At 41.2% G+C, this 15,859-nt stretch overlaps 1 protein-coding gene across 4 annotated transcripts in view; it reads left to right on the top strand.

Annotated features, from left to right (window-relative positions):
- Positions 1 to 12,987, top strand: part of LOC129770618 (protein artichoke) — a 34,262-nt gene extending 21,275 nt beyond the window's left edge. The window contains exons 2-5 of one of the 4 annotated variants that reach the window (XM_055773566.1): positions 1,040 to 1,538; positions 1,600 to 3,844; positions 10,469 to 10,847; positions 10,904 to 12,987. In XM_055773566.1, coding sequence (XP_055629541.1) covers positions 1,351 to 1,538; positions 1,600 to 3,844; positions 10,469 to 10,847; positions 10,904 to 12,804 — 4,713 coding nt within the window. In that variant the 5' untranslated portion in view covers positions 1,040 to 1,350 and the 3' untranslated portion in view covers positions 12,805 to 12,987. Of the gene's footprint in view, positions 1 to 963; positions 1,539 to 1,599; positions 3,845 to 10,468; positions 10,848 to 10,903 lie in introns of all 4 variants that reach the window. The other 3 variants (XM_055773568.1, XM_055773567.1, XM_055773565.1) reach the window with 3 other exon arrangements.
- Positions 12,988 to 15,859: the final 2,872 nt, after the last annotated feature.

Genomic DNA, 15,859 nt, shown 5'->3' with positions numbered 1-15,859 from the left:
TAGCTGTAAGAGAGCCGAATTTTAATCGTGTACATGTCACATGTTTATCATATCTATAATTAGCACATTTACACAGTTGCCATTTTTCGGCGTTAGAATATTCCCTTCTATACCATTGCATATGGTACACATTTTTACAGAGTAGCCATTTAGGCGTAAGAGTTTTCTATCTGTTCTTCCATTATCCAGTTAGACCGGACAGCGGAGACAGTTGATTGATCATTGTTGAGTTATTTATAGAACAGCAGCCCGATGTTTCTTGCAGAGCAGCGCAGTTGTATGGATGAATCGATCTTATTTCGACCGTGGATCGATCTCCATCCCTGATGATTGTTGCGTGGACGTAGTTATTCTGTAACAACACAAAGATGGTCAATGAGGCCCCTGAGTTTTGAACTCACGATCGATCGCTTACTAAGCGAATGGCAATGTGGCTACGGAGACCCCCTAAAAATCTAGCGAGTATCTCTCGGTCTTGAAAAATGACCACTTGGAAAGTCTCAAGAAACGCTGCCGCCTGGTCGTTAGCCCGGTGATTTGTAAATCATAGTGTAACTTCTTTGTTGCTATTATAGTGTTTTAAACTTTCAAGTTGAATCGTCTTCAGCCTTGGAAAGGGTCTTTTCAAAGACTGTCAATAGAGGATCCTGGGTTTGAAACCACGATCGTCCGCTTAATATGCGAACACGCAATACGGTCAGCTACTAAGATCCTCGAAGATGCAGCTTAGAAGCAGTAGTAGTAGTAGTAGTAGTTTTAAGTTACAGAGGCTTTAAACTTTCGCAGTTCAATCGCCGCTAGCCTTGAAAAAGGCCAATGAGAAAAATTAAAAATAACTCGCGGTCTTAAGAGGGACCCTACTCTAGAAGGTTTTTCGGGTGTTGGAATCAAAAATGGGTGATGGGATATTTTTGTGATTATTTATTTGTAGATGCATTGTTTATTTTTCGAATACCAATATAGTTATTATTATGCTGTTGGCAACTGGGCACGTGTAACAACAAGTCTTTGCTGATAACACGTTTTCCTCGGAATCTAGTGGACCGACCGGTTGAATTTTTGTTCAGCATTTAAAAATGAGTTATCTAAACTGTTACGGGAACTGTTAGAACTGTTAAAGGAACTTTACAAAAAAATAGTGACTTTCAACATCTTATGTGCATACAAAAGCATCTCAAAGAACTATAATACCAAAGCAATAAAACAAGCGCGAATTATCAGGATATGAGGATGTTTTATTGTGATAAGATATGAAAACATTGAGTGTAGAAGTACCAAAGTTTCGAAAAATGAGAAATGATTTGTTAAGCGACAAATTTGGATAATATCAGCGCGTGCAAGCAGTTCAACATGAAACAGTTCGATAAACATTTGCTGCGACGATTGAACGTGGAATCCATGAAGATATTGCTGCTGGTGATATTGATAGCAACATCTGGTCCGCACAGAACGCGTGCCCAAAGAGACACCATTTGTCCACCGCAGGACATCATTCTTCCCTGTCGTTGTTCCCAAAGGGGCAGTGAAATTCAAATATGGTGAGTAATGTCCTCCCCCATCATGTAATGATTCTAAATCTCTTAAATATCATCTTAACAGGTGCTCTCACAGTGATCTCCCGCGGGTGCTCACCGGCCTGAAGGCCGTTGCCAAATCCATCAATCGACCAATCGATGAGCTGATTCTAGAGAACAACTTCTTACCATCGCTTCCGGGGCGAACATTCGCCCCGCTCAATATTCTGCGGCTAATGCTACGTCATAACGGTCTCGAGCGAGTCTCTAACGGGTGGCTGAATGATTTGGATAGCAATCTTGTTGAAGTGTTCATAGTGGAGCGAAATCTCCGCAGCTTACCCGTCGACAGTTTAGCGGGCTTAAGAAAACTGGAAGCTGTCACAATCCAAAGCGATAGTTTGAAGCGCCTCCCAGATTTTTCTGGGTTGCCGCGGCTAAGATATATCAGCGTTCAGAGTTCGTCACTCATCGGTATTGCTCCACAGAGTTTTCGAGATTTGAAAAACTTAGAAACGATTCATATCACAGGAAGTCGAACATTGGCTCGGCTAGAGGGTGGCCTGTTCAACGATCTCCCTAAGTTGAATCTAATCAATCTCTCGGAGAATGGAATCGACTGGGTCCACTTGAGAGCATTCGTGGGATTGCCAAGTTTAAAGAGTTTACAGCTGAGCGGTAATAGAATAGCGGATGCCGGTATGATTGGACGAGCGGTGAAAGATATTCCGAATTTAGCGGTCCTCAAATTGGACAGAAATACAATTTCAAAGTTGAACGAGGGAAGTTTCGTTGATCTTCCTTCCCTGAAGGAACTGTATCTCAACGATAACACTATCACGGAAATGTACCATGGTGCATTCCATCGTACACCTAGCTTGAAATTGGTTCACTTGGAGAATAATTATTTGAGAAGAGTTCACCCGGAATCGTTCTTGCAAGCGTCAGGAAGTGGAGTAGAAATCATTCATCTGCAGCATAACGAAATTGGAAGAATTGAGGAACTCAGATCCCTGCTGGATGCCCTTCCAATGTTGAGATTTTTGGATATGAGTCACAACCAGCTGGACAGTATACCATTTGGTGCCCTTCGAGGTCACGGTACACTTGAGCAACTCTATTTGAACAACAACAGAATTCGCATGATTGAAAGGGATGCTTTTATGGCTATGCCAGGTCTTCGAGAACTACGTTTGAGGAACAACTCACTGTCCGATCTACTACCGATGCCCTTCTGGAACCTTCCTGGCCTGAAAGGTGTGGATATTTCCTATAACAACTTTCGTCGTGTTGAACCAAGTCTACTGATAGGAATACCTTCCTTGCGGCGACTCGATCTAAGTGGGAACACGCTAAGTGTTCTTGATCCTGCCGCATTCGTACACACCCCATTACTAGAAACGGTGAATATCTCTTTCAATGAGCTGAATCTGATCCATCCGTCCACATTTCGTGACTTGAATCGTATGTTTGAAATAGACGCCGGAAACAATAAACTACAAGAATTCATCCCTGGTTTACCGTTAGCTGTGGAACGAATAAATCTGCGAGATAATCAAATCGTAAATCTTCCTCAACCTTCCTCCAACTTGCTAGATTTACCAGCGCTCCGAATGCTGGATATAAGTGGTAATCATATGACCCGTGTTGCTAAAAATACATTCCAAACAACTGCCCAGCTCAGGTACATAAGTTTGGCCCGAAACCAGCTGCAAAGTATTGATGAAGGTAGTCTAGCTGGGTTGAACCGCTTGGAGGTCCTCAATCTGCAGGACAATCGGTTACTTGCCCTCCATGAGCGATCCCTCAGTACTTTGGAGAATCTACGGGAACTCAATCTGCAAGGGAATCGGATCGAGGTACTCGTCGATCATCTGCTGGACAACAATGGCAATCTGGAACAGTTCGACGCTTCCCGAAACAGCATAGTGGAAATTTCACCCAAGGCGTTCCGCAACAGTCGATCTTTACAGACGCTTGATTTATCATCAAACAAACTAAGAGAGCTACCGGAGTCACTATCAGGACTAAGCGAGCTGCGGGAGATCGACGTAAGTTTCAACCAGATATCCGAACTGACTCCATCCGTTCTGGGCTCCTGGAGAAATCTGGAGGAACTAAAGGTGTCAAACAACAAAGTAAATCAACTGCACCAAGGCTCGTTGAGGAACTTACCGTTGCTACAATATATGGATTTATCAAGTAACGAATTGACGACGCTGGAGCATGGTTCACTGAGGAACTTGCCCGAGCTGCAGGAGTTGGTGCTGGCAGACAACAAGCTAGCTGAACTGAAGGAACGCGTATTTGAGGATTTACCCAACTTACAGGTAAGCTCTTACCCAGTACTGCTATTCATAAAATCAATCATAACTGGATAACTAATCAAGTAAATGGAACTAAATTTGGCAAACGGTGGTTTTAGGGGGCAATAAATGTTTCTAAGGTGGTTCGACACTTCTCCACCCTCTCTAAGAGGGTGGCAGCCATACAAATGAAGCACAAATTTCTGCATAACTCGAGAACTAATCAAGCAAATGGAGTCAAACTTGGCATGTTTGGCTCCATAGTACAAGAAATGTGTTTATGTTTATGATGGTTTTACACCTCTGGAAGGAGAAGGAGGGTCCCGTAGAAATATAACATATATTTCAATCAACCATATTAACAACCAAACATCACAATCTCAAATTTTCGGAAAACTCTGAGGAAAAATAGGAAAATTCGGAAAATAGAGTTCCCACATGTTCAACAATAAGCGTTTTTAGTCCATTTGATGTTTGCGTTAACGAAATTGATCTTTGTTCGAAAGAGGAAATAGAAATTCATTTAATAAAGCGTGTCGATGTTTGCAGTATACATTTCATACACAATGAATTCGAAAATCACCTAAAAATCCTTCAGTTTATATTGTACCTAAATATCAATTTTTGCTAGACGTTTCATATGATCGTGGATTGTTGATTTCGGTATTCTCAACTTCTCTGCAATCTCTCGCTCAGTTACATGACGATCCATTTCGATAATGGTTTTGATTAGCTTATCATCAGCTTTATTTGGCCGAACTGAACGTTGCTAATCTTCGTGCGACCAATTTCCAGTACGAAACTTATCAAACCAATTTCGGCACTGTCTTCCTTTTTCGTCTTCATCATACACATCACGTAACTTTTTAGCAGCCTGCAGAGCGTTTTTTTTCTTTACGAAAAACGGGCAGTATGTTCTCTCGAATATTGCAATTTAAGCTTAGTGCGTTTTCAATTTATTCAGTATAAACAAGCAATTTTCACAGCAATTACACCCATATGTCATTCAGCTATCTACAAGAAGGAAGTGAAGTTTTCCAAATGGTCTTACTCAAGGCCGAGAGTTTAGTTTGGTTTACAAACTGGCATTTTTTCAAGGCTAGAGGCGAATGAACTGAGAAATTTTAAAGTATCTATAATCCAAATCATCTGTGCACTCGTGGTCGAGTGGTTAGCATCACATATTATCATACCGTGGAATCGGGTACGGTTCCCGTTCTGGTCGGGTGATTTTTCGTCAAAGAAATTTCTTTCTCCTTGCGCGTGTTCTAAAAGTTTGCCACTTATTTTTTTTTTTATCCAAAATATATATTTTTATTAAGGCTCATATGGCGTCAACCTGACGGGGCCGGGAGTTCAATATTTCGACAATGTTTGCCTTATAACTATGTTAGTAATATGTAACCGATTACTCGCGGTTGGCTCGAGGTTAGTATTACAAGTGTTTTGGTAATTGTGATGTTGCTGTCCCCAATGCTCTGTACCTGTGCCCGACACGGGATACTTCCTTTTGGGATGCAGCTGACCATTAATCAGCAACGCCCCCTAGTCTGTACCCCATATCTAGCGTAGTGCGTCTTCTCGACTTGAGGAATCCAGGATAGAATGGTCACTAGCCGGCGCAAACATTTGTCACTAGCCGGCGCAAAGTTTTCCACTTAGAATGCATTTAAAGCGTGTCATTTGGCATAGAAATCTCAACTAAGTACTAATAAACACAACAATAGATCAAACTAATGGTCACAGTGGTACAACGCTCCTACAGAAGAAGTACTAATAAAAATTACGCAAGTAGTACTACGTTGAGACGTCGAAATTTCACTAGGAACGATAGTGCCATTAAAGAAGAAGAAGACAATTCAAATCATTATTCAAGTCACAGTCTTGCTTCAGCTAGCAGACAGCAGTCTTTTTTCAATGCTAATGTCAGACACAGCCGTTTTGCTCGATACGAAAAAAGAACGGAAGGTAGATATCACAAACAGTGATGCAATTTTTTTTCGGTGGTGACACCGAGTCGATTTTCTTGTCGTCTGGTTGAAATTGTTTCTGTATTTTTGCATCACATCTGTTTTACATCCAGAAAACGATAGCGTTATGTTTGCATGTCGTCGGATGGTTGCGAAGATACTGTTAGAGAAGTCTAAATTTTTCTTTAATCGATTATGGATTAATCGACAGGGCATTTTACAATCATCGATTCATTCGAATGATTGTGTTTGAGTACAGTAAAACCTGTTTTTGTACGATTTTTTTTGTGCGGTTTTCTGTTCTTGTACGTTTTTTTTTTTGTGCGGTAGATGAAAAGAAGCATATTTGACGGAGTTATCGTCCATTTAGTTTTTTTCGATGGTTTATATTATTTCAGTGTAAAAAAAAGCATATTTGCGTCTCAATTATCCACTTCTGAAATCATCCCATCAAATGCCCTAAGTTTTTCTAAGTTTTTGCATGACGTGATATCTAACAGCATGACGTTTCGGCATGCAACTAAAAGCACAAAACAGCCACGCGTAACCGAAGAGGCAAACTGTCCCATTGCAAAGCAGGGAAACAAAAGGAAATTGAACGGTAAATGGCGTGGATTTGAGTTATTTTCTTGGGGGAAACTTTTTTTATGCGGTCCCTATTTACCGCACAAAAAAAAGTTTTCTTTCAAAATGTGTACCGAACACTAACCGGTTTTTGAAAGCTACTGGTGAAGTTTTGCACGATTTTTTATGCGATCCCTATCCCCCGCACAAAAAAAAAGGTTTGCCTGTATGCAATTTATCGTTCTGAATATTGTTGAACATGCATCGATCATGGAAAAAGTTATGATGTCATAATTTTAAAAGTTACATCGAATATAATTTTAAAAATAAACATCGAAGTGCACAGTTATTATATTAAAAAAATAACTTGGATCTCTCTGACTAAACGGATAAGTGAAAAATGTTGGTCTTCAGTGTGAGTGATCACAAAATGTACTATTTCAGTTTTCGGTATAGCAATGGCAATAAATTCGAATTCAACAGAATACTGCCTAAATGATCATAAATGGAAAGTGTATTTATGAACATGTAAGCCCTGCAATCATTTTCATTCCTGTAGCAGATGGCAGAGACTATTATGCTGAACGCAACCATATGTTTATGCAGTTCCAACATCACACCCCTTCTCGTTATAATTCTCACAACAGAATGGCACATTTTGACCTTACAACCAGAGATGCCAACCTTCCTGATTTTTCAGGATTTCCCAGACTTTTTGACACGTTTCCTGATGTCCTGACAAACACTCAATTTTCCCTGATTTTTCTGAAATGATCCTGATTTGTCCTGATTTTTTGCGTTTCATATTATTAAAATGAAAATTATCCGTAATAAATATACGAAGTTTTCCTTGTTGGAAATGAGAATTGTCATAAGAGCCTACATAAAACAGCTCTACAGTCCGCACTTGTAAAATGCTTAAACTTTTTTTTGTTTATTATCTATATATTCCGAAGCGATTCGCTTTATCGGAGATATCCTGTTGATATTTATTAAACCTTGAAGTTGGCGTGAAAAAAGATACCTTATCAGATTAGTTCGCCTAAAGGCACTTTCAAATCATTATATTTTGAATGAAAATAATTAATTGTTTTTTGATTTGTCAAAACATAATTCATACTTTACAACTTTGTCAATAAATTTCCTGAAATTTCCACAAAAACTCATCATCATTAGCTTAATCTTTCAAAATTGATCTCGAAACTGAGCTTATTCATTATTCTTAGCTCCATTATGAGCTTTTACTAATCAAACAGTCGATAAATTCCCACAACTACTGCTCGCAACAAACTAAAGAAACTTCCAGAATTAGTCAATGCGATAGCCCTCGTATTCTATCAGAGCAACGCCAAACTTCATGGCTCTTTGACAACACATCAATTTATTATGGAGTCTGGCTAGAATGTGCTCACTAACCGGATATTACACCTCCAGATTATCACAGGTTAAGGCCCCTGCGAAATTCTCTCAGGCACGCGAACTCTGACACTATGGACAGCATAGAAAATATCTTTCTTTTATAAATAAAACAATTTTCGACGAGAAAGCAAACATATTCTGGTAAATATTTTTTTTAGCTGTGTGAAAGATGGCGAAAGATCGTGGAAAAAAACTGTGCACATAAATTTCAATAAATGTATGTCTGCGTATAAAAATAATGCGTTTGTGTTTCCAAACATCGGTTCGAAATTATCCGGACAACACAATATGAGCATCCTGATTTCTCCTGATTTTTATTTTCTTTCTCCCTGATTTTTGGAAATAATAGTTAGGCAACCCTGCTCACAACTGCTAATAGGGGAAAGTCGGGAAAGACGGACACCTATGTATGATTGATAAATTACTTTTTTATTTTAAGTTTTAATGATGTACAAACATGCAATACAGTGTATCAATACTTTTGACACTTACTGTGTACACCTAACTGGCCTTCTGTTAAAATTGTAAATAAAGCCAGAAAAGCTGCAAAGAGCAGCTTGATGTAAATTTTCGTCTGCAGAAAATAATGTTCTCATTGCTATTCAGTAATTTTTGGGGGAAAATACCCGTGAGTGCGTGAGTATGTATTACGTGAGTGTTTTACCATCACTTCTCTTCCAGTTTATCGAATCGGCGGTGAAGTTTTCTTATTTTTACTCCAGAAATATTGATGAAAAAAAATACTAATCAAGTCGGGTAAGACGGACACTCCACCGAAGGGAAAAGAATTTTGTATTGAGAACAATTTGATTAAAGGGTGTTTGGATCAAAAAGTGGTCAACTTAAATTTGCCGTATTTTTTCTAATCATTCATATAAAAAACCTGATCACCCTTCATTTTGTAGGTGTGTGTGTGTGTGTAGAATGATGCCTCTATTTGGATTTTGACATTAGATCTTTAGTTATCAAAATGGCGTCAAAGCAAGAGGAGCGACGAATAAAAATTTTGTACATGCGTCGTGAAAATCCAAACTACACGCACGCAGAAATAGCAAAATCGTTGAATGTGGCCAAATCAACCGTCAGCAAAGTAAAAAAAGTGTTCGGGGAACGTTTGTTGACAACTAGAAAGCCTGGATCTGGGGGAAATCGAAAGCCGGGAGCCGCAGTGACGAACAGAAGAGTGGCTAGCGCTTTCAAGCGCAACCCCAACCTCTCCGTTCGAGATGTCGCAAATAAGTTGGGAATATCGTCTACACCCGTGCATGAAGCTAAAAAACGATCCGGACTTATAAGAAGGTAGTGACTCCAAATCGCAACGATAAGCAAAACCTTACGGCAAAAACAAGATCTCGGAAGCTGTATACGACATTGTTGACAAAGTTTGATTGCGTGGTAATGGACGACGAAACCTACGTCAAGGCAGACTTCAGACCGCTTCCTGGACAAGAGTATTATACAGCAACCGGAAGGGGAAAGGTGGCAGACATTTTCAAGCATATTAAACTATCAAAGTTTGCCAATAAATATCTCGTTTGGCAAGCTATCTGTACCTGTGGCTTGAAAAGCGACATTTTCGTTGCAACCGGGACCGTCAACCAGGAAATTTACGTAAAAGAGTGTTTTCAAAAGCGTTTGCTGCCTTTCCTGAAGAAACATGACCTGTCTGTGCTGTTTTGGCCGGATTTGGCATCCTGTCATTATGCCGCTAACAAGATGCAGGTTGTGCCCAAGGATAAAAACCCTCCCACCACACCAGAACTTCGCCCAGTCGAAAAATATTGGGCGATAGTTAAGCAGAACCTTAAGAAGACCCAAAAAATTGTTAGCAGCGAGAAGCAGTTCAAAGCAAACTGGCGTTCTGCGGCGAAGAAAGTGGATAAGGTGACTGTACAAAATCTGGTGGCAGGCGTCAAACGAAAGGCTCGCCAATTTGGACTAGATCGACCGGAATCTTAACTGAGTATTTTTCCGTCTTTTATACATATTGAACTTCAAAAAGAAAGATACTTTGATTTTTTAATAAACAAATAATCGATTTACACGCAATTTAGTTTGACCACTTTTTGATCCGAACACCCTTTATCTTCTCCTTCTTTTTTAACAGATGCGCTCTAACTACGTTTGGAAGTGCAACCAGATACCATGGACGAATCAGTAGAGCGGTTCCAAAATTGTCATTCCGAATGGCTATTTTAGACATAAAAACATGACACCATTACTGACACGTGTTTGTGGCCCTTCTGAAAAAAAAACGTTGAGTACCGCTATTGTAGATGATCTAAATGTAGATGCGGTTATTCTACAAGCGCGAAATTTTTCCCAGAACCAACATGAACTTTAAGCGTGCTATTTCCTGAAGAAGGGATTTTGTGTAATGCATATTACTTAATTTTTGGCAGAAAAGGATTTTCAACATATTCGTATCAAGATCAATGTCACAGAGGCTCGAACTCAGGTTCGAATGCTTCTTTGAATTTTCCATGAATTGGGATTGATGGATTTACTCCGTTCCCGATCAATTTGCTTATAATTAAACTTCTCCGAAACTCAATCTTGTCGATTCATATTAATCCTATGCTGCTATCCTTTTTGCCTGCCCAACAGATGACTAACATATATGCACACTGCAAGTGCCCTATAAAGCTGCTTAAAAAAACTGATGAAATACTGATGAAATCATTCTGTTCCACAGGCCGTCCATCTCCAGCAGAACAACCTGCAGTACATTTCACCGTACAGCTTCTATCGGTCGCCCTCGATAGTATACCTGAATTTGTCGACCAACCAATTCCGCAACCTCGATAGCGTTGGGTTGCACAGTGTTCGGAATCTCGAGGTGCTTGATTTGACGGGGAACTCCATCCGAAAGATCACTCCCAACCCGCTCCGAGGGCTGGATTGGCTGGTAGAGCTTAAGCTGGACGACAATCAAATCTGTGGAATCCAGGGCGAACCTTTTGCTACGATGCCAAGGCTGCGTGTACTTAGCATGCGAAACAACCGAATGTCACGAGTTCCGGAGCAAATATTTCGAAACCTTAGGACTAACATTGCTATTCTGGACGTTGACGGTGAGTGTGACTGTACATTCTAGGGGATACCGAGTTTGATCATATATAATTTACAGGCAATCCTTTGGACTGCAATTGCGATATGCTCTGGTATCTGGCATGGTTGCAGGAAACAAGGAATCTTTACCCTGGACCACGTTGTCGAGATGGGAAGATGCTGCTGGAAACGCGGCTCTCGAGGAATGAGTGTCATTCGGATGCTCGGATCGGTGTTGGCCACGACGATCGTGCTCCTGTGTTGACTAACGAACACGGGGATGTGTTCTTGCGAACGCTTGATTTCGACGATTGTGAAAATGAGAACTACGAAGCATTGCCACCGGGTCCAGGAAGTGGGGTCAGTCAGGCAAATGACGCCGTCTTTCCCCCTTCACCTGTGGAAAGTGAGTACTTCTCTGGTCAGTACATTGATTACCCCAATGCACTGAACGACAGCCACATAACGGGGCGGAGTAATGCATCCACCTTTTCGAAAGACCCTCCAGGTCGGCATAACTACAGCCAAAACTTTGTGGATTTCAACAACAACAAGTTCAATCATTTGTACAATCAACCAGTTCAAAATGGTTCCCCGTTTACCTTCTTCGGAGTACCCATTCCAAGTTTGAATATTGGAAAAATGTTTGGTGGACCTGCAAGAGCTTCGAGTAATCGAGCGGCTATTGGCACTCGTGGTAAAGGACGAGTACAAATTTACAGACCGGATGATCCAGCAATAGTTTCGATATACAAAAACGGAGATCGGGCGGATTCATCTACAGTGGTTAAAGTCTCTGACGACAATCAGGAGAAGAACCCGGGCGCTTCGAACGATAATAACCTGTTTTATAGGCCCTATTTCCAAACTCCGTTCCAGAAACCGAATGTTCAGAAGGGAGGATTTACTCCTGTGATTCCAGGCAGCGAGGGTGGATTCACTCCGATCGGCGACCCTAATATTAAAATCATAAAGCAGAATATATCCGGTCCCGGCAGGTGGCCCGAAGAATTCACTGATCAAGTTCCACTGGTGACCGAGGCAACTCGGTTCACCCACAAAAAGCAATTTGAAGCGACGATCAAACCATCACATCACGCACCATATTTTGTAGATGGTATAAGTCAGGGAGACCTTATACCGACTCCCGCCCCGCCAAAGGGAACTGAAAATGCAAAAGAAAGTACCAACCGCTCGTACGTTACGGAAAAACCAAATGTTCCAACGATCGACAGCGATTCAGAGCATTCGGAGCATGATGAAGACGACGACAATGATGATGTCGATCAATCGACAGATAGACAGACCGTTCATCAACCAAAGCCTCCCTCCTTTGGAAACCCAAAGCATGCAGAAAATGACCTCACAACCCGCCTCACAATAGAGCTTGGAACTGCCACTACATTTAATCCATTGGAGTACAACAAACCTTACACACTGCACAAAAACGAGCAGACTACGACCCGGGAGCTAACCCGTGCACCAACGAGCGAATTCTACGACGGAGTAAACCACTCACCCAGCTCCCTATCCGCGTTAGTATCCGGAGGTGCTCCCCAACAGAACATGGCCACAGGCAGTAGCAGCACAATGCCCAAACGACCTGTAGGGAAATCAACGATCGAAAAGGTACCAGCCCCACAGTCCTCCACCGTTACGCCTTTCGTGGGTAGTTCTCCCCGTGGGAACGAGTACAACCCGGGTACGTTCCGAACCGTGCCAAAGTATGACAACGCATTGGATTTTGCGACACAGAATATCATCGATCTGGCCCAGCAGCATGATCCCATCGGGGGGAATGAAATCCGCAAGCGAGAAGATATGGATTGGTACTACGCAACGTACAATCGAACGCCCATTTACGAGTACGACTTCGAGGAACTCGGTCTTAATCGGTACAAAAGTGCAACGGGTCGGGCGCTGGTTTCCGGCTGGGCGATTGTAATTGCAGTGGCTGCCATGCTGAAGACGGTATTTTAGGATGTAAAATAGTGATAATGTTATGGTTATTTGGTTGGAAATAATGGTTGTAATGTAGATTTCGGAATAAATCCGGCAGATATTTACATACAAGCAAGTGATAAAATTAAGATGAGACCACAGAAGAAAACATTTGAGCCCGTCCATTTGTATAAAGATTTCATTCTGTTCAATGCTGTATAATATTTGATGCTTAATAAATGAAAACAAAGACAAATATTGAGATCATTCATTCCTCGTCCAATGCTCATAGCTGTCGGATAGCTGAAGGTTGTGCGCGTATGTGACCGTTGTTTTGAAACCGTTATTTACTTTATGGTTAATGAAGTGGTATTTCGCCCTAACGGTTCTTCCATATTGTGCGTTATTCGTGAAGAAGTGAAGACCGCAATTTAGGTAGATAGTTCACAGAATGGCAGAGGATGGAGGTCTCCTAATATGGAAATCTCTGATATCGAAATGGGTGACTTCCCCTTATGAATGGAAAAGGGAACAGGGAAAGCACTCAAACGCGTCTCAAAATTGTAAGATAGTTCTTCCGGTGAAGAGTTAGATCACCCAACGAAGCTCCCATCGAAAATGATCAAGAGCCTTCCTCCCCAACCCTCCAATACTCTCGCTCATCCTTTTAACCCTCAACTTTAGGTGCTTGGCACGATTATCGCTATCTCACTCTACCTACCGTCACCGCCTATCTCACTATCCCTCTGCTGTAAAAGTTCATCATCGACTTCACGATAAGTCAGATGGTGGTAAATTGGTAATTCGCGATGACATAAAAATAGTGTCGACGTCTGGTGGCGACTTCAAATTAGTGCCATAATTTGGGTCCCAAACTCGTTAGTGTAATCTCTATTAGATTAGATGACACGAAGCCGAATTTGAAAACGTTCATTCCGACTGAAAATCAGCTATTTTTAGACGCTCCCCTAAATTGGTAAACGAAGCTCAATGGCGTCAACGCGAATCGCTGTTTTGAAGGAAACAAATACTTTTGACGTTTGAGATGTTGGCACCAACACGGCTTACAGAGACAAGGCTAGCTACTCCGGATCAGTCATTCTTTAGTGACGTCATCTGAGTCGTTGAAGTAAATAATGTGTTCTTATTTTTTTATTTTTCGTGCTTTGTAAGTTTGTGCGTTGATAATATAGTTGATTATATTTAACACCATGAATAATTTGATAAAACATTTATCCACAAAGAACATAATTCTCGGTTTTTCGGAAAGCGAAAGAATCTCTTTTTCGGCCCGATAATGTCATTTTCATAATTTATACACCCTCTCACAGCGCATTGAACCATTTTCGATTTTTCATTTCAAGAACATTTACGCGTAAGTCGGAAAACAAAATACAACTGGCGACTGTTTACACTGACAATTCTGATGACGTCATCAAAAAAAATGTTTACTCGCTAAAGAACTAGCCTTGTCTCTGTAAGCCGTGGGCACCAAAAACAAGGCGGGTGCCATACAAGGGTATGACTAAAACGTCAAATCCCTCATATTGCCAGTGTACCCAATATTGCTGCGGTTCACTGACATTTTGGTTCTGCCAATTACTGTTGTTTACAACTCGGTCTGGTTTTATAGTCGAATAGTGGCTAACTTTAAACTCCATGTTCAATGTGAACACCTCCATGTGAAACCGAAATATGGAAATCGTTCATGCAGTTAGAAATAAAGCATACTATCTCCGTGATTTCAACAATTTCAATCCTCGCAAATGATATGTTGGTAAACAAATGACGCCATATTGATTTTGATTTTGGGTAGCCTAAATTCAATTGATGTCTAACCCCTGGTGCCATACGGCTGCTCAACTTCGCTTCTCCTTTCCGATTTTTCTGTTATAACTCAAACCTCCTCCTCCCTATCCCCCTCTGTTGTCTCCGCACACCGTGTCATAGTTTATCAAAAAAATGCATCAGGATTTGGCCCGTAGGTTGTTTTTTTCCGGCCAAAACCAGATGGAAGAGACTTTAATGTAATTCAGATCATGAAAGATCTAGACAGATACACTTTCAGCCAGTCCATACCAAACTGACACAGTGATTCTCAAATTTTCGTAAAAAGTGGTAGATTTGTTCTTTATCACAAACAATTAGACCCGTATTTTTTTATTTTTTCGTTAGGGTGACCTTTTCCATTTTAGAGTAGTGGTCCGAAAAATCACTTTTTTTTTTTTCCAAAAATGACTTTTTTCAAAAACTCATAACCGCTCAATGAAAGTTGATAAACGCTCATCTTATTTCCTAACAAGAATAAGACAACTATTGAGTGTTTTAGTCGAAAAATTATTCAAGATTACCTTAGTATGGGTTCCCTCTCATTGCTCGATTCCGGGGAATGAGAAGGCGGACTCGCTAGCTAAGGTGGGTGCTTCAGAAGGCACACTTTTTGAAAGGCAAATTGCTTATAACGAATTTCTCCACATTCCTCGTCAGCACACACTCGTAAGTTGGCAGCGCATGTGGAGTGAAGATGAGTTCGGTCGTTGGTTACACACGATTATCCCTAAGGTCTCGACGAGTGCATGGTTCAACGGATTGAATGTAGGTCGTGATTTCATTCGCGTGATATCTCGGCTTATGTCCAATCACTACAACCTAAACGCGCATCTCTATCGCATTGGGCTCGCAGCAAACAATCTTTGTGATTGTGGCTACCACGACATCGAGCATGTTGTCTGGTCGTGTATCCGGTTCCATACTGCTCGCTCTCAGCTCTCTAGAGCACTGAGAGCACAAGGCAGACAATCGGATATCCCCGTCCGGGATATCTTAGGTAGCCGGGATCCTGATCTTCTGCTTCATCTATACCTGTTCCTCAGAAACGCCGATGTCAACGTTTAATGATGTTTCCTTCGTTGTGTCTCCGTTTCATATCCCTCCTATTCGATCGATAAACTTTTACTTAGTCGCGGCAATACATACACATACTCTTTACTGATACACGGGCCAAAGGTTGTGCAGTCCACTGAACATTCAACAAGAGCCAAAGGTTATACCGCTCATGACAACTCTACACGAACTGATGATTGCGCCGGCTAGT

Source organism: Toxorhynchites rutilus, chromosome 2 (assembly GCF_029784135.1).
Source record: "Toxorhynchites rutilus septentrionalis strain SRP chromosome 2, ASM2978413v1, whole genome shotgun sequence".
Lineage (NCBI taxonomy): Eukaryota > Metazoa > Arthropoda > Insecta > Diptera > Culicidae > Toxorhynchites > Toxorhynchites rutilus.
This window is presented reverse-complemented; position numbering and strand designations above follow the sequence as displayed.